General features: G+C 41.2%; 1 protein-coding gene across 4 annotated transcripts in view; it reads left to right on the top strand.

Moving 5' to 3' along the window:
- Nucleotides 1–25,776, top strand: part of RABEP1 (rabaptin, RAB GTPase binding effector protein 1) — a 113,623-nt gene that overhangs the window by 14,076 nt on the left and 73,771 nt on the right. For 2 of the 4 annotated variants that reach the window (XM_010355845.2, XM_030923326.1), the window contains exon 2: nt 22,161–22,289. The exons of 1 other annotated variant lie outside the window; for it this stretch is intronic. In XM_010355845.2, coding sequence (XP_010354147.1) covers nt 22,161–22,289 — 129 coding nt within the window. Of the gene's footprint in view, nt 1–22,160; nt 22,290–25,776 lie in introns of those variants that run through there. One more of the 4 variants, XM_030923325.1, reaches the window with a different exon arrangement.

Below are 25,776 nucleotides of genomic sequence, written 5' to 3'. Positions count from 1 at the left end.
TTTTTTTGAGGCGGAGTCTCGCTCTGTCGCCCGGACTGGAGTGCAGTGGCCAGATCTCAGCTCACTGCAAGCTCCGCCTCCCGGGTTTACGCCATTCTCCTGCCTCAGCCTCCCGAGTAGCTGGGACTACAGGCGCCCGCCACCTCGCCCGGCTAGTTTTTGTATTTTTAGTAGAGACGGGGTTTCACCGTGTTAGCCAGGATGGTCTCGATCTCCTGACCTCGTGATCCGCCCGTCTCGGCCTCCCAAAGTGCTGGGATTACAGGCTTGAGCCACCGCGCCCGGCCTGAAGTTAATTATTGTTTTCATGGCTGCAAAATACAGATTCACTATAATTTTTAGATGTATTTCTCTCATTGATGAATATTCATGCCATTCCAATAACACTCAAGTGGATGTTTGCACATTCATGTGTTTTTATAGGATTAATTCCTTGAACTGGAATTACTGAGTCCAAAGAATGTGAATGTTTAAAAATTTAATTCTAAGTACCAAATTCTCTTTCAAAAAAGGTTTGGCAATTTATAGGCTCATCAAAGTATATAAGAGGGCTTCTGTGGCTGGGCTTGGTGGCTCACACATGTAATCCCAGCACTTTTGGAGGGCAAGGTGGGCGGATCTCTTGAGGCCAGAAGTTCAAGACCAGCCTGGCCAACATGGCAAAACTGTGCTCTCTACTAAAAATACAAAAATTAGCCAGACATGGCAGTGTGCACCTGTAGTCCCAGCTACTGGGGTGGCTGGGGCATGAGAATTGCTTGAGCCTGGGAAGCAGAGGTTACAGTGAGCCGCAATCAGCCATTGCACTCCAGCCTGGTTGACAGAGTGAGAATCTATCTTTAAAAAACAAAAAAGAGAAAAAGGCTCATGATCCCTTAATTTAACAAGTTCTTTGCATATAGGGATGTTGACCTTTTTTTTTTTTTTTTTGAGGCGGAGTCTTGCTCTGTCGCCCAGGCTGGAGTGCAGTGGCCGGATCTCAGCTCACTGCAAGCTCCGCCTCCCGGGTTCCCGCCATTCTCCTGCCTCAGCCTCCCAAGTAGCTGGGACTACAGGCTCCCGCCTCGTCACCCGGCTAGTTTTTTGTATTTTTAGTAGAGACGGGGTTTCACTGTGTTCGCCAGGATGGTCTCGATCTCCTGACCTTGTGATCCGCCCGTCTCGGCCTCCCAAAGTGCTGGGATTACAGGCTTGAGCCACCGCGCCCGGCAGGGATGTTGACCTTTGTCAGGTGTGTATAAAGTGTAGCAAAAATTTTACCCAATTTGTTTTTAACTTTGAGAGCTTTTTGACTGAGAGTTGAGTTTTGGCATATGGAAGTATTTTAATTTTTCTGTTTTTCCTTTATGATTTCTAGGTTTATGTTCTTCCTGTTTGTGTTATCTTCTTCTTTTTTTTTTTCTTGAGGCGCTATCTCAGCTCACTGCAACTTCCGCCTCCCACGTTCAAGCAAGTCTCCTGCCTCTGCCTCCCAAGTAGCTGGGGCTACCACCACACCCAGCTAATTTTTGTATTTTTAGTAGAGATGGGGTTTCACCATGTTGGCCAGGATGGTGTAGATCTCTTGACCTCGTAATCCGCCTGCTTCAGCCTTCCAAAGTGCTGAGATTACAGGTGTGAGCCACTGTACCCAGCCTAGTATTTACTTTCTTTCTTTTTGAGACGAGTCTCGCTCTGTCACCCAGGCTGGAGTACCTTTAAATGATCAGTTTGCAGTTTATTTTGCCATCAGGAATGATACAAGAATCTGCTTTTTTTTTTTTTTTTTTTTTTTGAGACGGAGTCTTGCTCTGTCACCCAAGCTGCAAGTGCAGTGGTGCGATCTCGGCTCACTGCGACCTCTGCCTCCTGGACTCAAACAGTTCTCCTGCCTCAGCCGCTCGAGTAGTTGGGACTACAGGTGCGTGCCACCACCCCTGGCTAAATTTTGTATTTTTAATGGAGACGGGGTTTGCCGTGTTGACCAGGCTGGTCTTGAACTCCTGACCTCAGGTCATCTGACCACCTCAGCCTCCCAAAGTGCTGGGATTACAGGCATGAGCCACTGCGCCTGGCCTTACTACTTATTTTCAAATGGTTCGCCAATTGTTCTTGTACCATATGGTGACTAATCCATTTTTCTTCATTGATTTTGAAATACTACCATTTATCGTATGCTAAATTTGCAGGAATATTTGAGTTCATTTATAAACTGCATTTTGTTCAATTGATTTACCTATTCTGTTGTCATACTACATGGTTACAATTACTGTTCCCTTCTCTAATGTTTTAATATTTAAAAGAGCCAGGCCGGGCATGATGGCTGACGCCTGTAATCCCAGCACTTTGCCAGCCCAAGGCAGGAAGATCACGTGAAGTCAGGAGTTGGAGACCAGCCTGGCCAACATGGTGAAACCCTGTCTCTACTAAAAATACAAAAATTAGCCAGGCGTGGTGGCACACCCTGGCTACTCGCAGCTACTTGAGAGGCTGAGGCAGAAGAGGTGGAGGTTGCAGTGATCTGAGATTGCACCATTGCACTTCAGCCTGGGCAGGAAAAAAAAAAAAAATCCAGGCATCCTTCATTATTCATTTACTAGAATTTCCTTGATTATTCTTAAGTATTTTTTCGTTCAGATAAAATTTGGAATGAGTACATTAAGTCCACCCACTGTGCTTCCCTCTCGTTTAAAAAAAAGGACTTAAAAAATACCTGTTGTGTTTATAAGCTCAAGAGAGCATATATCATTAACAAACATCTTTACAATTAAGATAAATTAATGCATTAAGTGCATATTAATTTAAATAATATTTATGATTATTTTTTGAGATAGAGTCTTTCTCTGTTGCCCATGCTGAAGTGCAGTGGTGTGATCCTAGCTGACTGCAACCTTGGCCTCCTGGGTTCAAGTGATCCTTCCATTTCAGCCCTCAGAGTAGCTGGAATTACTCCGTGCTCATGATCCAGCCTGACTAATTTTTTTCTATTTTTAGTAGAGTGGGTTTTGACATGTTGCCCAGGCTGGTCTTGAACTCCTGGCCTCAAATGATCTGCCCACTTCAGCCTACAAAGTGCTGGGATTATAGGTGTGCGCCACCACACTTGGCTGCATTAATTATATTTTTTAATCCTTCTAATTCTTTAAAGGTAATATTAACACTATTTCATAATCGAGGCTATACAAATTTAATAACTTGCCTAGAATCCAGATTGCCGTGACTATTTTCATTCTAGTTATCCCTCAGGTCAGTTTTAGCTCAGTAAACTTTGATCATTTTTAAAAAGGCAAAATTAAGTCTCCAATTTTCTGGTCATAAAATAGAAAGTGTGAAAGAAAACTAGACTTACCGAGCGTGGTGGCTCACGTCTGTAATCCTAGCACTTTGGGAGGCCGAGGTGGGCGGATCACACGGTCAGGAGTTCGAGACCAGCCTGGCCAACAGAATGAAACCCCATCTCTACTAAAAATACAAAAAATTAACTGGGCATGGTGGTGGGCGCCTGTAATCCCAGTTACTTGGGAGGCTGAGGCAGGAGAATTGCTTGAGCCTGGGAGGCTGAGAGGTTGTAGTGAGCCGAGATTGCGGTATAGCACTCCAGCCCGGGTAACAGTGCGAGACTGCATTTCAAAAAAAAGAAAACTAGATTTACACATAATTCTATCCTTTAGAGTATTTTTTATTGTACATTTTTAATTTTTATATCTACAAATAAAAATATTTTAAAGCAATTGATCATATTGCACATGTGGTTTTGTATTCTGCCGTTTTCATTTGGTTATGATGTGAACAGTCTCCCTGTGTTGTAAGTTTTTTTTTTTTTTTTTTTTTTTTAAATAGTGGTTTTGGCCAGTTGCAGTGGCTCATGCCTGTAATCTCAGCTCTTTGGGAGTCTGAGGCGGGTGGATCACTTGAGGTCAGGAGTTTGAGGCCAACCTGGCCAACATGGCAAAATTCCGTTTCTACTAAAAATACAAAAATTAGGCATGATGGTGTGCGCCTATAATCCCAGCTACTCCAGAGGCTGAGACAGGAGAGAATCACCTGAACCTGGGAGGTGAAGTTTACAGTGAGCTGAGATTGAGCCACTGCACTCCTGCCTGGGGGAAAGAGCGATACTGTCTCAAAGGTGGTTATAAGTCTAATTTATCATATAAATGTATCATTTTACTATTACTGCCATTTTGATCATTTATAAATTCTCACTATTAATAATTTCATAGGAAACATTCTTGTACATTAATCTTTGATCTCATCTTTATTTCCTAGACTGTTTTGGATCTGAAGTATGACATTTTGATATATGCTGCCAAATTGCTTTCTAGAAAGCCAGTTCTAGTTTACATTTCTTCTTATTAGTGCTGATGATGTCTGTTAGTCTCACTTCATCCTTGTCAACACGAAGTATAGACTTAAGATGTTCTTGCCAGTAGGCAAGGCATAAAAATGATATCTGACTGATTTTAGTTGCAGTTTTAGTATGATTGGCTTTTGCTCATTTTTTTTCCTTTTTTTTTGTTTTCGATTGTTTTTAAAAAAAAATATATTGGCCTTTTTTTTTTCATTGCCTCATCATGTCTTTACCCCTTTCTTATTAAATTTTTAATTTATTTACTTTTTTTTTTTTTTTGAGATTGAGTTTCGCTTCGTCGCCAGGCTGTAGTGCAGTGGCGTGATCTTGGCTCACTGCAACCTCCACCTCCTGGATTCAAGCGGTTCCGCCTCAGCCTCCCGAGTAGCTGGGATTACAGGCGTGTGCCACCCTGCCTGGCTAATTTCGTATTTTTAGTAGAGACAGGGTTTCACCATGTTGATCGGGCTGGTTTCAAACTCCTGACCTCATGTGATCCACTCACCTTGGCCTCCCAAAGTTCTGGGATTACAGGTGTGAACCCCTACACCTGGCCTTTGTTTATTTACTTTTGAAACAAGGTCTTGCTCTGTGGTCCAGGCTGGAGTTTGGTGGCGTGGTGCGATCTTGGCTGATTGCAATCTCTGCTTTCCAGGCTCAGGTGATCCTCTCACCTCAGACTCTGGAGTAGCTGAGACTACAGGCATGCACCACTATGCCTCTCTAGTTTTTGTGTTTTTAGTAGAGATAAGGTTTTTACATGTTGCCCAGGCTGGTCTTGAACTTCTGGGCTCAAGCCATCTGCCTGCCTTGGCATCTCAGAGTGTTGGCATTATAGGCATGAGCCGCTGTGCCTTCTCCATTTTCTTATTAAAATGGGGGATATATATATAATATAACATATATATATATATATATATAAATATTTGCCGAGCGTGGTGGCTCACACTATAGTCCCAGCACTTCGGAAGACTGAGGCAGGTGGATCCCTTGAGGTCAGGAGTTTGAGACCAGCCTGACCAACATGATGAAACTCTGTGTCTACTAAACAAACAAAAATTAGCCGGGTGCGGTGGTGCGCGCCTGTAATCCCAGCTACTTGGGAGGGTGAGGCACGAGAATTGCTTGAATCCGGGAGGTAGAGGTTGCAGTGAGCCGAGATTCCACCGTTGCACTGCAGCCTGGACAATAACAGAGAAAAACCCAACAAAAACTATCTATATCTCTCTCTCTCTCTCTGTATATATGTGTCTTCATAGACATTGGCCTTTGTTTTTTATTTGTTACAGATATTTACAGATATTGTCCACGTTTGTCCTTTGTCTTACTTTGGCTTTTGGGGTAATTTTTTTTTTGAGACAGGGTCTCACTCTGTCATCCAGGCTGGAGTGCAGTGGTGTGATCACGGCTCACTGTAACCTTGACCTCACACCTCAGCCTCCTGAGGCCCCTATAGGCACATGCCACCATGCCTTGGTAATTTTTGTATTTTTTGTAGAGACAGAATCTCTCTTTGTTACCCAGGCTGGTCTCAAACTCCTGGGCTCAAGGGATCTACCTGCCTCAGTTTCCCAAAGCTCTCGGATTACATGTGTGAGCCACTGCATCTGGCCATTGGGATAATTTTTGTTATAAAGAAATCTAACATTTCACTTGGACAAACTTATTGGTAATATTTTGACATTTTCAAAGATGTTCTCTGTCTCAAAATCAATTAGATAGACGCTCATAACTTATGTTATACGTTTAAATTTTTAAACAGTGACCAATGTTTTTCTACATCATTTCAATTATTAAGTTGTTTCTGTGTGAGCTGTTTGTCAAGTTACATCTTCCGCATCTTGCACTTGCCATTAATTTTCTTTCTGTAATTATTTTATAATTACAGATAAAATTTATATTGCCCATTGCAGACAATTAAGAAAATGCAAAAAAGCGTAAAGTGAACAATCAGCAAAGACAGTTTATTAACACTTTGGTATACAGTTAGCCCTCTATCTGCGGGCTCCACATTCATGGATTCAACCATCTGGGGATGGAAAATGAAAAAACCCTTTGGGAGGCTGAGGCGGGGGATCACGAGGCCAGGAATTGGAGAGCAGCCTGACCAACCCTGTCTCTACTAAAAATACAAAAATTAGCTGGACATGGTGGCACGCATCTGTAATCGCAGCTACTCAGGAGGCTGAGGCAGGAGAACTGCTTGAACCTGGGAGGCGGAGGTTGCATTGAGCCAAGATCGTGCCACTGCACTCTAGCCTGGATGACAGTGAGACTCCGTCTCAAGAAAATAAAAAACCAATGAAACAATAAAAATACAAATTAAAAAATGCAGGATAACAACTATTTACATAGTATTTACATTGTATTAGGTATAAGTTATTTTCATTGTATTAGGTATTATAAGTTATTTAGAGGCGATTTAAAGTACATGGGGGCCGGGCGCGGTGGCTCAAGCCTGTAATCCCAGCACTTTGGGAGGCCGAGATGGGCGGATCACGAGGTCAGGAGATCGAGACCATCCTGGCTAATATGGTGAAACCCTGTCTCTACTTAAAAATACAAAAAAAAAAAAACTAGCCGGGCGACAAGGCGGGTGCCTGTAGTCCCAGCTACTCGGGAGGCTGAGGCAGGAGAATGGCGTAAAAAACCCGGGAGGCGGAGCTTGCAGTGAGCTGAGATCCGGCCACTGCACTCCAGCCTGGGTGGCAGAGCAAGACTCCGTCTCAAAAAAAGAATAAATAAATAAATAAAGTACATGGGAGAATATGTATATGTTATATGCAAATACTATACTGTTTTATATATAATGGATTTGAGTATCATCAGATTTTGGTATCTGAGGGGTCCTGGAACCAATTTCCCTCATATACCGAGGGAAAATGGTATTGTCTTTTTAGAATTTCATATGTATAAAATATGTGAAAAAAAATTAAAAATTTGATAGAAAATTACAATACCTTTATAGCATGTTGTTTCCCACTTAAATGAAGAGATGTTCATGATGTATTATTAAATAATGTTATTTTTAAGGCCGGGTGCAGTGGCTTACACCTGTAATCCCAGCACTTTGGGAGACCAAGGTGGGCAGATCACCTGAGGTCAGGAGTTCGAGACCAGCCTGGCCAACATGGTGAAACCCGTCTCTACTAAAAAAAAATAACAAAAATTAGCCGGATGTGGTGGCACACACCTGTAATCCCAGCTATTTGGGAGGCTTAGGCAGGAGAATCGCTTGAGCCCAGGAGGTGGAGGTTGCAGTGAGCTGAGATCATGACACTGCACTCCAGCCTGGGCAACAGAAGACTCCATCTCAAAAAAAATAAAAAGTTATTTTTAATGGTATGTAACAGTAGTATTTTAATGTATGGATTCCATAATATGTTTAATCCTCTATTAGTAAATATTGTTTTTATTCTATTTCAAACGACACTGTGGCAAACATCCTGATACATATGTCTCTAAATATTTAGTCAAATACTTCCCTCTGCTAAATCCCTGTTGTGTCAAAGTTTACATACATTTAAAATTTGGTACTTTTGATACAATTAAGTTTTTATATGTTCTTTTGTATCAGGAATAACTCTGAGACCAACTAGAAAGCCAACCCCCAGTTGCTGCAAAAGTGAAGGGTTCAGTTTTTCTGTGCGTTCCACGTTCACACGTAGAGTTCTAAATTTGGTTCAACTGCTCAAGGATGTCAAAGATCGGAGTTTCTTCTATTTTCTGCTTTCTTCCTCTGTGGGTCTGTTTGTCACATCATTATTTTTTGTAGGTTTAGTTCTAATTTCCTTTTGGGAATATTTATTCCTTTAAATCTTCTACTGTTTTCTTAGTTATATTTGTTGGGTTCTCTACTTCAGGCACATGGATCATCCTTATTTTGGATAGTCTATTTCTCATAGCTATTTCCTCTCTGATTGCTTTACTTTTCTTTAAAATTCACTGAGATTATCTCAGGTCTTTTTGATCTGTTTAACAAAACGGATTGCATTAATGGATTTCTGAATGTTAATTTTTGCACACTTAGATAAACGCAACTTGGTTGTGATGGATTGTTATTCTCGTATGTAGCTAGATCTGATTTGCTAAGGTTTGAGAATTTTTGCAGTTATATTCATAAGTGAGATTGGCTTGTAGTTGTCCATTTTGGTACTGCATTGCGTTTTTGGTTTTTTTTTTTTTTTTTTTTTTTTAAGACAGTTTCATTCTTGTTGCCCAGGCTGGAGTGCAATGGCACGATCTTGGCTCACCACAACCTCCGCCTCCAAGGTTCAAGTGATTCTCCTGCCTCAGCCTCTCAAGTAGCTGGGATTACAAGCATGGGCCACTACACCTGGCTAATTTTGTATTTTTAGTTGAGACTGGGTTTCTACATGTTGGTGAGGCCGGTCTCAAACTCCCAACCTCAGGTAATCTGCCCGCCTTGGCCTCCCAGAGTGCTGGGATTATAGGCATGAGCCACCATGCCCTGCCTGGTTTTGGTATCTTGATTATACTAGCTTGGTAAAATGGGAGGCATTTCATTGTTTTGCTATGCTGAGGACAGTTTAAGTAGTATTGAAAATATTCTGTGAACATTTGATAGAATTTATGTTCCCTTTCAAGATTCATCTTAACTTGTATAACTATTGCATAATTTATTTTGTCAATTTTATTTTCTTGTTTTTGGTGGAGTGGCGGGGGGGGCAAGGTCTTACTCTGTAGCTCCAGCTGGAGTGTAGTGGTGCAATCATGGCTCACAGTAGCCTTGACCCTCCGTGGTCAGTTGATCCTCAACCTTCCGAGTAGCTGGGACTACAGGGGTGCACCACCACATCTGGCTAATTTTTGCATTTTTTGGGTAGATGAGGTTTCACTGTGTTGCTCAGACTGGTCTTGAACTCTGGGCTCAAATGATTTGCCTGCCTCAGCTTCCAAGAGTGTTGGGATTACAGGCATGAGCCACTGTACCCAGCTTTTTGTTAGTTTCCTATTGTTAGATATTGACTTTTTTTCGAATGTTTTGGAATTTTAACTGGTGCTGCAGTCAATATTCTTGCAATTACATCTTAACACATATCTATGATTATTTCCTTAGGATAAATTCCTGGTGGTGAAATTGTATAATCACCTTTAGTTGAGAACCACTGGTTTATGACAAAATGCTTTAGGATACCCCATTTACCATTCTGATACAAAATTGTACACAAGACTTTTTTAAAAACCCCAAAACCTTAACAGCATAATGCTTTTATTGTAAAAGAAAATAATTTGTAATTAGTAATACAGATTGCTTACAGTTTTCAACATGTAAATGAACAGTGCGACTACATAAAAGAAGAACATCCCTAGGAGGTGGTATTACACCTGTTTACAACTTCTGCTTATGTGACTCCTCTGTTAAACACCTGTAATCATGGGGAAATCTGGCTAGGCCTTGGAATGAGGCAAGTCAGTGTTTGAATCCAGGTCTGCTACTTACTAGCTGTATATCAATAGATCGGCTTAATCTCAGAATGTTTCTTCATCTATAACTGGGGTGATAATGTCTCTTTTATGGTTTGGTTTGAAAATTTAATGAACCAGTGTATAGCCTGATACTCCATGAAGAGCTATTTGTGAATTACTTAATCCTTAATACAATGCTAGAAGATAGTCTTGTTGTTAATCGCCATTTTTACAGATGGAGAGAAGGAACCAGCTTAGTGGGAGGGCTGGAATTCAAACCCTAGTTTATTTTCAGAGCCTGTGCTGTCAGCTGTTATGCGTTATAACTTCTCATATAATAGTTGATAAATAGGCAATTTCATTTTCTGTAGCTTTAATCAAGAGTTCCTTCCCAAGTATTAACATCAGCATTCTTTCCTTAAGACTTCCCTTTCCTCTTGGTTCTTGTGTTCCCTTCCTGAGACATAAAATTAATCTCCTTCATCCACATGTAGGCAGATAGCTATTTATTAAAAATTCTGTTCTGTCTCTATGTAGGACCTTGATATTTCGGAGAAGCTCATAAATAATGCAGCCAACTTTCCTTGCAAACAAAATATAACCCTGTGTTTTTATTATTTATTTATGAAGAACTTTTCTTCTGATAAGTAACCCCCACTCTAGAGTTTATAGCTAGTGTGTAGCCTTTTTATAACCCAAGTGTAGGGAGATAAGGAATTACATCTACATTTAAAAATTTTCTATGTTACAATCAAAGGAAGGGTGTATATAGGGAATTTGATTTGTTTTATGGTATAATTAAATATGGTTCTAAGAGGTGTCTTATGTTGTATTAGGCTTTTTTCTTGTAAATGATAAAAATCTTAAGAATATTCTAAACCAATTACTGTTTATATTAAAGGAACTGGTAATAACCAGAGATGATGATGTTCTTTATGAATAGTTCTCCACTGTGAATTGTGTGTGTATGTGCATAATGCCTCATTATATCTTCATATGGAACTTCTTAAACATTTAAAAAGATTAGTATGTAGAGTCACCACCTTGCATGTGTCATGATTCTTAATGTATGGCCAGTCTCACCTATAACCCCTACCTCCTCCAGGATTTTAAACTACGAATCTGTGATTTCATTTGGAAACATTTCAGGGTATGTGTAAACATACCACAATACTATTATAACACCTAAAACCAGTTAACAGTATCACCAAATACCCATTCCATGTTCTCATATTCCCTAGTTGTCGTGCGTACTTGTGTGTGTGTGTGGAGGGGGTGTGGGGGAGGAAGTTTCAGCCTACCACACTGATACCCAAACTGCCCCATTTTTGGGCAGTGTGTGGCCTCTTTACATTGACTCCTAAATCTTTTTATATAACCTTAACCGACAAGATGTTCCAGGCTTATCTTGTACACTTCCTGCCCTGGACCTAGAATCGGTCCTTTTTCCTAAGGATCCCTAGTTCCTTTTAGTGGGAAATGGCATTTAGAGAACACAGTCTGGGTACTGGGCGTGTAGCATGTATTTTTTTTTTTTTTTTTTTTTTTAGCGGTTTTTCTTAAGTCACTATTACCACTATTATCCTTAAACAGAACACTGGGCATCATTTAATCCTTTATTGATGACTTAGTATTATGGAATTTAGTTTTGGTACTGAGCGGTAAGCTGATGAGTCCCTAGGGCCACTGAAGTTTGTTTTCAGTTTTGTTTGCCCTTATACTAAGTGGTTCTGAATCCCAGTTCATTTTTAGTCATGGTTTTATTTTTGCCTTGTGACCCAGTCCTCCCTGCTGTCACTCGGGTTTGTTTCTCATTTACAGGGCTATTCAACCTGCTGTCTGCACTCATTTCTTTCTCTTTTTCTTTCTTTTTTTTTTTTGAGTCTTGCCCTGTCGTCAGGCTGGAGTGCAGTGGCGCCATCTCGGCTCGCTGCAACCTCTGCCTCCTGGGTTCAAACGATTCTCCTGCCGCAGCCTCCCAAGTGGCTGGGATTACAGGCGCCTACCACCATGCCTGGCTAATTTTTGTATTTTTAGTAGAGATGTGGTTTCACCTTGTTGGCCATAATGCTCTTGATCTCTTGACCTTGTGATCCGCCCGCCTCGGCCTCCCAAAGTGCTGGGATTACAGGTGTGAGCCACTGCGCCTGGCCTGCACTCATTTCTAAACTGCTTTTTCTCTCTGACTGGACTCCAGGCAAAACTGAGGGTTATGTTAGGAGATATGATTGGGTCTTATAGAGTATAACATGCAGTTAGATGGGAAGGAAAATCTAACCAGCTAGGCATTCAAGGGCATGAGTTTTTCATTTCTGTTAAGCTTGAAGGCTGTTATATTACATTTGTTACCAGGCCTCCTTAGGCTTCTCTAGACTGTGACAGTTTCTATGACTTTGGTTTGATGATCTTGCCAGTTTTAAGAAGTGCTGGTCAAGTATTTTGTAGAATGTCCCTGAATTGGAATCTGTGTGATGTTTTTCTCATGATTAGACTGACATAGCGTCTTGGGAGGAAGAGCACATGGGTAAAGTATCGTTTTGTTTGTATCACATCAAGGGTACATACATGGCTCATCAGTGATACTAGCCTTGACCACCCCTACTGAGGTAGTATTGATCGAGTTTCTCTCTCTTGGGGTGTAAGCGGGGGGACCTTTCTGTACTGTACTTTTTTTTTTTTTTTTTTTGAGACGGAGTCTTGCTCTGCCGCCCAGGCTGGAGTGCAGTGGCCGGATCTCAGCTCACTGCAAGCTCCGCCTCCCGGGTTCACGCCATTCTCCTGCCTCAGCCTCCCGAGTAGCTGGGACTACAGGCACCCGCCAGGTCGCCCGGCTAGTTTTTTGTATTTTTAGTAGAGACGGGGTTTCACCATGTTAGCCAGGATGGTCTCGATCTCCTGACCTCGTGATCCGCCCATCTCGGCCTCCCAAAGTGCTGGGATTACAGGCTTGAGCCACCGCGCCCGGCCCCTGTACTGTACTCTTTAGAAGGAAGTCAGTATGTGCTCCTCCATCCCCATATGGTGTTATAAAGTCAGCCAGGTTGATAGTAAGCAGATTTTTCAAGTGTGTCCTATCTTCTAACTCACGTTAATTCCTTGTAGATTGTTGTTGTTGTTTAATCATTGCTTAGCACCCTATGAGCAGTCTTTAAGAGTATGGTAGTGGGAGTGACAGTATGTTTTACTCAAGCTTCTTGGTTGCAAACAGAAAAGGTATTTTTGAGAAGATATGAGGTTGCTTACAGAGTCGTTGGGAGGGCAAGGAGAGAGATTCTAGATGATTCTCAAACTTTAGCCTGCATCTGAAAGGGCTTGTTTAAGCACATTGCTGGGCCCCATCTCCAGAATTTCTGATTCCAGGAAGTCTGGGATGGGGCCTGAGAACTTCTCACAAGTTTCCAGGTGATGGTGATGTGGTCCCAGAGCTACACTTGGAGAATCACTCCTTTATGCTAAAATTTAAGGAATACTCAAAAGCTGCTCTAGAACTGACCTTAACGGAAACTTGCCTCTGGTTCTGCTGGCCTATAGAAAAGAAATTGACTTAATGCCATTGTCACTACTGCTTGGACTGATACCATTTCTGATTCAGGAGCTAGACCTATACCACTGGGACGCGACTAAAAGTCTTACAGCAGTGAGAATGGAACCTCGTTTCTTGACACGGCTCTATTCTGAACTGAAGTGCGTTTGGGTGTGTTTGTTTGGAGGAGCCTAGGTCACATGCCTGCATTCTGGTTTTAAGGGAGATTGGGGATTTGTATTTGACTTCTATTTTGGGAAGCTGAAACTCATAAAATGGAAATTTCTTTAAATGTAAGAAGACTATTGGAAAGATGATAGACAGCCATGGATATGGCGGTTGTCAACTACAGCAGTACTACTGAAAGTAACCTGTCCACAAACTGTTTTTAATGTCTTCGAGGACACAAGGAACCTGAACCAGAATATCAGTCCATGTACTGCTTTCTTCATAGAAAAATGTCAGTAGAACTAAGCAGTGTGCTTAGTGTGTTAGTTTATTTTACATTGTTACTGGTCTAAGAATGAGATAAGGAGTTTGTGCCACAAACAGTCTGCATACCAAACTTAGAGTAATCAATATCAGCCTCCACCAACATTTCAGGTGATGTACCAAGGGTCTTTTAGTCCTAACCTATAATTTTGTTAAAAAAAAAAAAAAAAATCAACCACCTGTGCCGTGGTTAAAACTGCAGTAGCTTCAGGTTGTAAGAGGAGCCTTGGTTTAATAGCAATTGAAGTGGAAAGGGTTTAAGGACAGTATTGGATTTACATTAATATTGTGGGATAACAATAACAATGTGGGGTTGTGGCAAAAAAAGGTAGAGTAGATTTACCGTACATTGTTAAGGGTATAGTCCCCTGAAGAAAGGAGGTATTTCTGTTAGACTCTATGCTGGTATTGTGTTTAGATCAGACTGTCATATTTTATGTGGAACTTTGACTTAGTTTGAAGGGTGAGCAACTTGGATAATGAAGCATTTAGAAATCATGATTAGGAGAAATCTGGAGAAGAAAATAGGGTAGGTGTGAAATGTCAGATACTAGAAAATCTCTCTAATTCTGGAGAGCGTAACTAAAATCTTGGAGCAGATTGAGGGGAATGTTACTAAAAAAAGATTTTTTTTTTTTTTTTTGGAGACAGAGTCTCACTCTGTTGCCCAGGCTGGAGTGCAGTTGTGCAATCTCAGCTCACTGCAGCCGCCTCCTCCCCAGTTCAAGCGATTCTTAAGCCTCAGCCTCCCGAGTAGCTGGGACTACAGGTGCCTGCCACCATGGCCAACTAATTTTTTTTTTTTTTTGGTAGAGATGGGGATTTGCCATATTAGCCAGGCTGGTCTCGAACTCTTGACCTCAGGCGATCCGTCCCCGTCGGCCTCCCAAAGTGCTGGGATTACAGTCGTGAGCCACCGCACCTGACCAGTTTACCTTAGTTTATAAAGTTACTTTATAAGCTTTTTAATGTTTTAGATGTTTTTTTTGGAGTGCAGTGTTGCCATCTTGGCTCACTGCAAACTCAACCTCCCAGGCGCAAGCGACAGACACACACAACCATGCCTGGCTAATTTTTGTATTTTTAGTAGAGATGAGGTCTTACTCTGTTGCCAGGCTGGTCTCAAACTCCTGGCCTCAAGCAGTCCTCCCACCTTGGCCTCCCAAAGTGATGGGATTATAGATGTGAACCACTGGGCCCGGCTAGAAAAATCTTAAAATCTTAAATGCAGTGCAGAAAATGATTATTTTGTAGACTGTGAGTTTCTTTTTCTTTTTTATTTTTTGAGACAGAGTCTTGCTGTGTCGCCCAGGCTGGAGTGCAGTGGTGCGATCTCGGCTCACTGCAAGCTCTGCCTCCTGGGTTCACGCCATTCTCCTGCCTCAGCCTCCCCAGCAGCTGAGACTCCAGGCACCTGCCACCACTCCCGGCTAATTTTTTTTGTATTTTTAGTAAAGATGGGGTTTCACCGTGTTAGCCAGGATGGTGTCAATCTCCTGACCTCATGATCTGCCCGCCTTGGCCTCCCACAGTGCTGGGATTGCAGGCGTGAGTCACCACGTCCGGCTGACTGTGAGTTTCTTTTCTTTTTCTTTTTTTTTCTTTTTGAGACGGAGTCTCGCTCTGTCATCCAGGCTGGAGTGCAGTGGCTCGATCTCTGCTCACTGCAAGCTCCGCCTCCCGGGTTTAGCCATTCTCCTGCCTCAGCCTCCTGAGTAGCTGGGGCTACAGGCGCCCACCACCACGCCCGGCTAGTTTTTGTATTTTTAGTAGAGACGGGATTTTGCCATATTAGCCAGGATGGTGTCAATCTCCTGACCTTGTGATCTACCCACCTCGGCCTCCCAAAGTGCTGGGATTACAGGCGTGAGCCACTGCGCCCGGCCAACTGTGAGTTTCTTAAGAGCAAAATTTAAAAAATGATTTTTTTGTGTTAAAATATTCTGACACCATTTTGTATATGTATACTTTTTGTTTTTTTGTTTTTTATATGTATACTTTTTTATGAGCAAATAGTTTGAGGTAGAGCAATAAAATAGCATAATTATTAAAATAAGAAAGATGAAGCATCTCATTGCCTTTTGATTTAAATCTCATCAGCATAATTCTTTTACTACTCTGAATGCCATTTGGGATATTCATTACAGTCTTTTTTTCTATATAATTTTTGCATAGCTCCTACTGTGCTGTATATAACATTGTGTTTGTTTATTTAATATAACTTTTTCTGGTTTGGTATTACTTCACTGAATGAATATGTAAGATGGGTAGGATATACCTACCATACTTAATAGTTTTATTTTATTTTATTTTATTTATTTTTGAGACAGGATCTCATTCTGTCGCCCAGGCTGGAATGCAATGGTACGATCTTGGCTCACTGCAACCTCTGCCTCCGAGGTTCAAGCAATTCTTGTACCTCAGTCTTCCAAGTAGCTGAGATTACAGGCACGCACTGCCATGTCTGGCTAATTTTTGTATTTTTGGTAGAGACAGGATTTTACCACGTTGACCAGGTTCGTCTCGAACTCCTGTCCTCAAGAGATCCACTTGCCTTGGCCACCCAAAGTGCTAGGATTACAGGCATGAGCAACTGTGCCCGGCCAATAGTTTTATTTTAAAATCCAGTGACACACAAGATAAGACATTTGAGTTTTAGGAACTATTCAGCTTCTTTGAGCCCACTGGAGTTATTTTTTGTTGTAAATTGGTTGAAATAGGTATTTTCTTGGAGTTCGAAAATCTTTAAACAAAAAGGTTTTGGTCGTAGTACATTTCATGTTGCATATATCTTTATCAAATTTAGTGTAAAGATGCCAGGCGTGGTGGCTCATGCCTGTAATCCCAGCACTTTGGGAGGCCAAGGCGGGTGGATCACTTGAGGTCAGGAGTTTGAGACCAGACTGGCCAACATGGTGAAACCCCATCTCTCCTAAAAGTACAAAAATTAGCTGTGAGTGGTGGTAGGCACCTGTAATCTCAGCTACTCGGGAGGCTGAGGCAGGAGAATCACTTGAACCCTGGGAGGCGGAGGTTGCTGTGAGTTGAGATCACACCATTGCACTCTAGCTTGGGCGACAAGAGCGAAATTCCGTCTCAAAAAAAAAATAAAATAAAAAATTATTATAAGTTTTACTTGTAAAAGGAACGTAGTAGTAGGACACAGCTTGAGTCTTAGAAATATTTTAAGTTATTACGTGTTCTCTTGTTTATATCAAAATTATTAGGTCTTTACTCCATTTATTTATTGTATTCTTTTTTCTTTTTGTATTGCTGTTGTTAATTCAGACATTCTGAATTGAGTGACATAGTCCTTTTTCCCTTTGGATGTCAAGCATTATAAGTAGCCATTGCATAGCTGGACGTGGTGGCTCACACCAGTAATCCTAGCACTTTGGGAGGCGGAGGCAGGTGGATCACCTGAGGTCAAGAGTTCGAGACTAGCGTGGCTAACATGGTGAAACCCTGTCTCTACTAAAAATACAAAAAAATTAGCCTGGTATGGTGGCAGGCTCCTTTAATCCCAGCTACTTGGGAGGCTGAGGCAGGAGAATAGGTTGAACCCAGGAGATGGAGGTTGCAGTGAGCCAAGATTGTGCCACTACACTCCAGCCTGGGCAACAGAGCAACAACTCCATCTCAAGAAAAGAAAAGAAAAAGAAAGAAAGAAAGAAAGAAAGTAGGCAATGCATTAGATAATGTCTCCCTTTTTCTTATTGCTCAAATGAAGGCGATAAATACGGGATATATGAAACTGTTGACAAAGGCTGGCATACTGATATTCTCAGCCTTCTAAATTTCAGGTTTAATGTTGTTGAAGGTTGGCAATACAGTTAATGACTTTGTTCGTGATGCTATAAAGATACGTGGTAATAGGGAAGGGTATGAGCTGGAAGTCTCAGCATGGAACTGAGTCAGAATCATGAGGTTGGAAGTGACTTCTGGTCTTTTCTGGCTACATACATGATTTGATCACTACTTTTTTCTTTATTCATGAAATAAATACTACCAATTTAATAATGACAGCTAACATTTATCAACTTTATTCTATATACAACACTAAGTACTTTTTACTTGAACTGTTAGCTAATGATTGTGACCTATTAGCTGCCATGTTATAAAAAATAATGCAGGATTTTGTGTGATGAGAGCTGGTTTCTCCTTGATTTGTGGTTGGTTGCTAATGCATTAGGATACGCTTATTTGTAAACTTTCTCATATTTAGGGTGAATTGATTTTTCTAAATGTTGTAGTAAAGGCATTCTTGTAAAAAGCCGTTTTCTTGTCTTTCTATATTGTAGAATTGCAGTATGTTAGAAGTACTTGAGGTGGATGATCACTTCTTAAAAAAAAAAAAGAGAAAGACAATTACTCGATATACTCTCAAAGGGATTATGATTTCTAGAACTGAACACTGTCCTGAAGCCTGGAGAGAGCCAGGCTTTGTGGGTATAGAGTGGGTCTAAACTCTGGGCCAGAGCCATGAAGGGGTTGGGAGTAATGGAAACCTACTTAATCTTGGCTGCATCTTTTTTTTTTTTTTTTTTTTTTTGAGGCAGAGTCTCGCTCTGTCGCCCGGGCTGGAGTGCAGTGGCCAGATCTCAGCTCACTGCAAGCTCCGCCTCCCGGGTTTACGCCATTCTCCTGCCTCAGCCTCCCGAGTAGCTGGGACTACAGGCGCCCGCCACCTCGCCCGGCTAGTTTTTGTATTTTTAGTAGAGACGGGGTTTCACCGTGTTAGCCAGGATGGTCTCGATCTCCTGACCTTGTGATCCACCCGTCTCGGCCTCCCAAAGTGCTGGGATTACAGGCTTGAGCCACCGCGCCCGGCCCTTTTGGCTGCATCTTTAACGGCTGCATTTTTGTTTTATTGATTCATTTGTCTCAGTTCCTAATTATAAACACATTAATGTTGAGAGGTATGGATGTTTTGGTTATGTGTGCATTTTGGTAGAAGGTAGGGATAGGAGGGGATACATCTTCTTAGAGAAAAATAAGAACAGACAGCTTTTGGTTTTTCTCTTTCCTTGATTCCCCAGAGCCCTTTGTTACCTCTGTACTAAAGTGTTACATGGAAAAGTTGTTTAACTTATTAAACAGTGTGGATTTAACAATAAAAATACCAGTAAAATTAGCACAGAGAACAGATTTCTTTCATAATTTCAAATGGTAATATGAAATAATTGCACATTTTTTCCTTCCAGTGGATTTCTCATCCCTCTTTTTCTCAAAGTTTTATCAAACCTTCTGTTGATCAGAAGTTGTTGCTTTGACTTAGAGACCCTACGTGTTTGTTTCTCAAAATAATTACCATTAATGACATGGAACTCAAACCAGCAGTCATCCTGTTTCTGCAATGATTGCGATTATACTATTAAATCTATAGTGAGGCTAGTTTCAAGATCTCATGGGAATGAACACATAGAGATACTTCTCGACTTAACCATGGAGCTATACCCATTATAAATTGGAAATATCACTAAATGCATTTAATACACTTAACTTATGGAACATCATAGCTTAGCCTAGCTACCTTAAATGTGCCCAGAACACTTATATTAGCCTACAGCTGGGCAAAATCTTCTAACAGAAAACCTATTGTTGACAAAGGATGGCATACTTATATTCTCAGCCTTTTAAATTTCAGAAGGTTTAATATTGTTGAAGGCTGGCATTACAGTAATTAGTTTGTTCTTTTTTTTTTTTTTTTTTTTTTTGAGATGGAGTCTCGCTCTGTCACCCAGGCTGGACTGCAGTGGCCGGATCTCAGCTCACTGCAAGCTCCGCCTCCCGGGTTCACGCCATTCTCCTGCCTCAGCCTCCCGAGTAGCTGGGACTACAGGCGCCCGCCACCTCGCCCGGCTAGCTTTTTGTATTTTTTAGTAGAGACGGGGTTTCACCGTGTTAGCCAGGATGGTCTCGAACTCCTGACCTCGTGATCCGCCCGCCTCGGCCTCCCAAAGTGCTGGGATTACAGGCTTGAGCCACCGCGCCCGGCCAATTAGTTTGTTCTTAATGCTATAAAGATACATGGTAGGCTGGGCGCGGTGGCTGAGGTGGGCAGATCACCTGAGGTCAGGAGTTCAAGAACAGCCTGGGCAACATGGTGAAACCCTGTCTCTACTAAAAATACAAATATTGGCTGGGCACAGTGGCGTGTGCCTGTAATCCCAGCTACTCTAGAGTCTGAGGCAGGAGAATCGCTTGATTGCTTGAGCCTGGGAGGCGGAGGTTGTGGTGAGCCAAGATTGCGCCACTGCACTCCAGCCTGGGTGACAGAGTGAGACTCCGTCTCAAGAAAAACCCAAAAAAGATATATGGTAATAGGGAAAGGTATAAGCTGGGAGTCTAAGCATGGAACTGAGTCAGAATCATGAGGTTGGAAGTGACTTCTGGTCTTTTCTGGCTACATAGAAGGTCATTTGATTACTATTTTTTTTTTTTTGTTATTCATTAAATAAATACCACCAATTTAATAATGACAGCTGACATTTATCAAGTTATAATAAAGTGCTGTATATATCATGTAATTTATTGAATCCTGTAGTGAAAGTTGAAAGTGAAAAAGAATGGTTATATGAGTACCATAATAAAGTGGAAAAATTATAAGTGAAACCATCAGTTTGAACCATCTGTATTGGTTTTAGTTCATTGTCAAAGAAATACATATCTGCATAGAAGAGAACTTTGAGAAGCATATGGAAGGCCGGGCGCAGTGGCTCATGCCTGTAATTCCAGCACTTTGGGAGGCCGAGGTGGGTGGATCATTTGAGGTCAGGAGTTCAAGACCAGCCTGACCAACATGTCTCTACTAAAAATACAGAAATTAGCTAGGCATGGTGGTGCATGCATGTAGTCCCAGCTACTTGGGAGACTGAGGCGGAAGAATCACTTGAATATGGGAGGCAGAATTTGCAGTGAGCCGAGATCGCACCACTGCACTGTAGCCTGGGCAACAGAGCGAGACTCTGTCTCAAAAATAAAAAAGCATATGGAAGAAATTAATGGGCCATAATTCTGTTACTCATACATAAATCATTGGTACATTTTTTCCAGTCTTCTTTTCTATACATTTTAAAAATCAGCTCTCAATTAAATTGAGTGAGTGATTGGGAAAGGGGATAGCCTTTGAAGATAATCTCAGATCTTGATTAAAATTGTAGGCAAATCATCGTTATCTGGAGTGACTTGTAGCAGGAAACTTGGACCTCTGCTGGCCTAAGTAGTTAGTGGTTGATTAGTACTAACTGATATCCCCTAAAGGGATTATGGTCATAGCTTTAAGGCTGGGATGCTGTTGGGGCAAAAGAGGAGATCAGGGGTTTGGACAGCTGGACCTCCTATCTTATGCTTCAATCAAAAGAACCCTTGGGTTTGGTTAGGGAAGGCAGTCATTTAACCAACTGAGTCCAAATTATAGTGTCCATAAAGTAAAAAAAAGTCTGCTAATCCCCACACACCATGATCAATGTTGAAAACATGGAAGAAAACCAGATTATCTCTCAGTAATTGAGAGTTCATATAGAATGTACAGTTCTGTATCTTCTCTCTATGAATGGGTTTTTGATTATGATCTCAGTATAATGGTAATGGATCATTTTGAAGTTGGAAGAATAGTTCAGTCTGGTATGGCTGCACTAATTAGGGAACCCATTAGATTCTGCTTGTGACATTTGAAAGAAATGGGAAATAGCAAGATTGGCAGTGGGTTCATGTGTGGGATAATTAGCTCAAATAATCCAGTATTTAACAGTTGTAAAATTGAATTGCTATTCAGTTGCACAAAGGCACTTGAGAAGCTCTTTTTTTGTGGGGAAGTTGGTCTTATGTGATTCTTTGTATATTTGTGGTTTCACTTTACATGACTCATTTACAGTTGTGTATTAAGTCTAATAGAAGGGTCTTACTTTTTTTTTTTTTTTTTTTTTTTTTGAGACAGAGTCTCACTCTGTCACCCAGGCTGGAGTGCAGTGGCGTGATCTCGGCTCACTGCAACCTCCGCCTCCCGGGTTCAAGCAATTCTCCCACCCCAGCCTCCTGAGTAGCTGGGATTACAGGTGCCTGTCACCATACCTGGCTAATTTTTGTATTTTTAGTAGAGATGGGATTTCTCCATGTCGGCTGGGCTGGTCTCGAACTCCTGATCTCAGGTGATCCACCTGCATTGGCCTCCCAAAGTGCTGGGATTACATGAGTGAGCCACTATGCCTGGCCTGTCTTACTTTTTTTAACATTAGAATATCCTAGCATATGGTAGATTTTTGGAAGAGACTTGACTACTTGTTTCATGTATAGCAATGTGCAGCTGGAATACTAATTTATTGTTTTATAAATTTATTTATAAATAAAAGTTATTACTTGTTAACTAGTATTTTTTCCCCCCAGTTTCTCTTCAGCAACGGGTAGCAGAATTGGAAAAAATTAATGCAGAATTTTTACGTGCACAACAGCAGCTTGAACAAGAATTTAATCAAAAGAGAGCAAAATTTAAGGAGTTATATTTGGCTAAAGAGGGTAAGTTTATAAGTCTCCCACCACCTTCAATGCGAAAATGGCCTCAAAGTGTTGAGTTTCTTGGTAGTAGTGTTAATTTTATCGTTGAGTAAACCTTGATTTTATTTATACTTGCATAATAAAAGAATACTGTTTAAAGGCTAGATTAAGAATGAGATTGAAAAAACAAGTTGAAAAATGCCTTCTTCAGATTTTGCCTTGTTTTTTGATCTTACTGTTGATACTTAGGTTGCATAACCTTGAGATGAGAGACGGTCATTGCTCTTACACTTGAGATCCAGTTGTGAGCAAACTAGGATTGTTGGCATTCTAATAACATCTTTAGCTATGTTATCTTTAATTCCATGAAACATCAGTTTTACCCAACAAATATTCAGTTATTTATCAATAAATGTTTATTTAATATCTACTATGAGGCAGACATTATACTTACATATTGGGTATACAGAAGGAGCAAAATTCATGTGGTTCTTTAACTTGGTTGAACTCAATGAGCCAAACAGATGTTAAGTAATTGTGTGATGAGTTGTTAAAAAGGAAATTGCAGGCCGGGCGCAGTGGCTCATGCCTATAATCCCAGCACTTTGGGAGGCCGAGGCGAGTGGATCACCTGAGGTCGGGAGTTCGAGACTAGCCTGACCAACATGGAGAAACCCCGTCTCTACTAAAAATACAAAATGAGCCGGGCGTGGTGGCGTGTGCCTGTAATCCCAGCTACTCGGGAGGCTGAGGCAGAAGAATCACTTGAACCTAGAAGGCAGAAGCTGAGGTGAGCCGAGATTGCGCCGTTGCACTCCAGTGTGGGCAACAAGAGTGAAACTCCATCTCAAAAAAAAAAGAAAAAGGGAAACTGTATAAGGAAAATACATGAGAGAACATGGTGGGGGACCTAATTTGAAGGATCAGGGAAGGGGCCCGTTTTGAGTACTGACCTAGAATAATGTGGATATGGCTTCCACAGCTCTCTAGACCAGTGGTTCTCAAAGTGTGATTGTGGAACAGCATCATTATCATTATCATCACCTGGGAAAGTTGTTAGAAATGCAGATGTTTGGGTCCCATCCAGATTTACTGAGTGAGAAACTGTGGAATTTGGGTCCAGATGCACACTAAATTTTGAAAACTGCTCTAGTCTATAATAGAATAGTGGCTCTCAAATTCTAACGTGGATAAAAATCACCTGGAGAGCTTGTTAAACCACAGTATGTTTGGGTGGAGCCCAGAAATTTGCATTTCTTTTTTTTTTTTGAGACGGAGTCTCGCTCTGTTGCCCAGGCTGGAGTGCAGTGGCCGGATCTCAGCTCACTGCAACCTCCGCCTCCCGGGTTTACACCATTTTCCTGCCTCAGCCTCCCGAGTAGCTGGGACTACAGGCGCCCGTCACCTCGCCCGGCTAGTTTTTTTTTGTATTTTTTTAGTAGAGATGGGGTTTCACCGTGTTAGCCAGGATGGTCTCGATCTCCTGACCTCGTGATCCGCCCATCTTGGCCTCCCAAAGTGCTGGGATTACAGGCTTGAGCCACCGTGCCCGGCCGAAATTTGCATTTCTAATAAGCTCATAGATGATTCCAGTTACTGCTAGTTCAAGTACTACAGTTTGAGAAATCCTGTTCTAGACTAGTGATCATGCAGCTTTTTTAACTTGTGAACTCTGTAAAGTATATACTTACCTACAACCTTTATACATTTTAACGTTGATTAAAATTTTTTGCTTGAAAAGATGTGAAGGATATAAGTTTTATATTGTTGATGTTTATAATTTAAATGAAAACTTCGTGCTTTTTTTTTTTGAGATGGAGTCTTGCCCTGTCGCCCAGGCTGGAGTGCAGTGGCGCAATCTCAACTCACTGCAACCTCTGCCTCCCAGATACAAGCGATTTTCCTGCCCCAGCCTCCCGAGTAGCTGGGATTATAGGCATGCACCACCATGCCCAGCTAATTTTTGTATTTTTAGTAGAGACAGGGTTTCACCATGTTGGTCATGCTGGTCTCGAACTCCTGACCTTGTGATCTGCTCTCCTCGACCTCCCAAAGTGCTGGGATTACAGGCATGGGCCAGCGCCTGGCCACCTTCGTGCTTTTAGACATATCCAGTGGAATGAAAATATCAGTGATTTAATGTCCATTGCCATCTGTTTAACAAAAAAACACATGAATAGCTTTTTAGCAGAAATTTTACCGTGGTTTTCCTCCTTGAGTTTTCTTCTTTACATCTCCGTTAGAATTTTGTTCTTAAAAATGGTTTTGGAATTTGATTGTGCATTTGTTTCTTTTTCTTTTTCTTTTTTTTTTTTTGAGACCGAGTCTCACTCTGTTGCCCAGGCTGAAGTGCAGTGGTGTGATCTTGGCTCACTGCAACCTCCGCCTCCTGGATTCAAGTGACTCTCGTGCCTCAGCCTCCCCAGTAGCTGGGATTACAGGCCCATGCTTCAGTGTGCTATCTCAAAAGAAATAAGTTCTGTCTGGTTATTCAGTATCTTTTTATGAATTTATCCTCTCCCTTTTAAAAGTTGTTTATGCTTTTGAATTAATCAAGTACCACTGTCCTTCTGCAATGGTATATTCTCATCAAGATGACCTGTAAAACATTTGATGTATATATAAAAGGTTGTGGTAGTATTTTCTCTGATGATCAGTTGAAACCCAGCAGTATGATGCTGGCTAATGATACCCGTTTTCTCCTTTACCTCTTATACCAAAACCTCTGTAGCTTGTTCATCCTGTCTACAGCTAATTGAAGTCAATCTTGTCTAAACCTTGTTTTGCTTTCTTTTTCTGTGTCCCCAGTAAAGCTGTTAGGGTTCCTTTGTTTTCTTATTTTTTTGAAATTATAAAATTGAATTTTCCCCAAAATTCTGAAGAAATGAAAATGACCAAGAACCTCCCATTTCTGAAATGCATTATCAACTACAGTTTTAGATCTGTGAATTAAAGAGCTTGTAACATGGGTTGGTTCAAAAAGCATGCTTGGTTTGTTAAAATTTCATTGATGACATCTAAAGCCAGTAAATAGTCTTTTTGTGTACTATTGTTTCTTTACTGTCCAAAACGCTCAATAAACGTAGCTAGCCATAGCAAACAGTTGGGGTAGCTTTTTACAAAACTTCAAAAAAATACTGTGATCCTTTTTGAGAGTTTTTGAGAGGCATTCCTAAAGAAAATGCATAGTATATAAAAGGTCATATGCTGATTACTTAGTTTTTATCTTGGCTGTTAGCCTATATCATAATAAAAATCAAATGTGAAGATTTCCCCTGAGACAGCAGCTTTTATTGTATCTATTGTGAAGTCTAAATCTAGTCTTTAATGATTGCCACAGGTGTTTACAGTATAAACCAGGATTTTGATGTGGACAGCAGTCTTTGTTTTATCTTTCAGGAAAACCAGGTCAAGGTAACTCTGAAAGTCCAAACATTGGTTTTTTCCCAATAGGTCCAGCTTTTGCTTTAGTGTTGTAATAGCTGTGTTTGCACTTGTTTGGAGAATA

The sequence above is a fragment of the Rhinopithecus roxellana genome, chromosome 19 (assembly GCF_007565055.1).
Source record: "Rhinopithecus roxellana isolate Shanxi Qingling chromosome 19, ASM756505v1, whole genome shotgun sequence".
In the NCBI taxonomy this organism is placed as follows: domain Eukaryota; kingdom Metazoa; phylum Chordata; class Mammalia; order Primates; family Cercopithecidae; genus Rhinopithecus; species Rhinopithecus roxellana.
The sequence above is the reverse complement of the archived record's forward strand: the minus strand, read 5'-3'. Positions and strand labels throughout refer to the sequence as shown.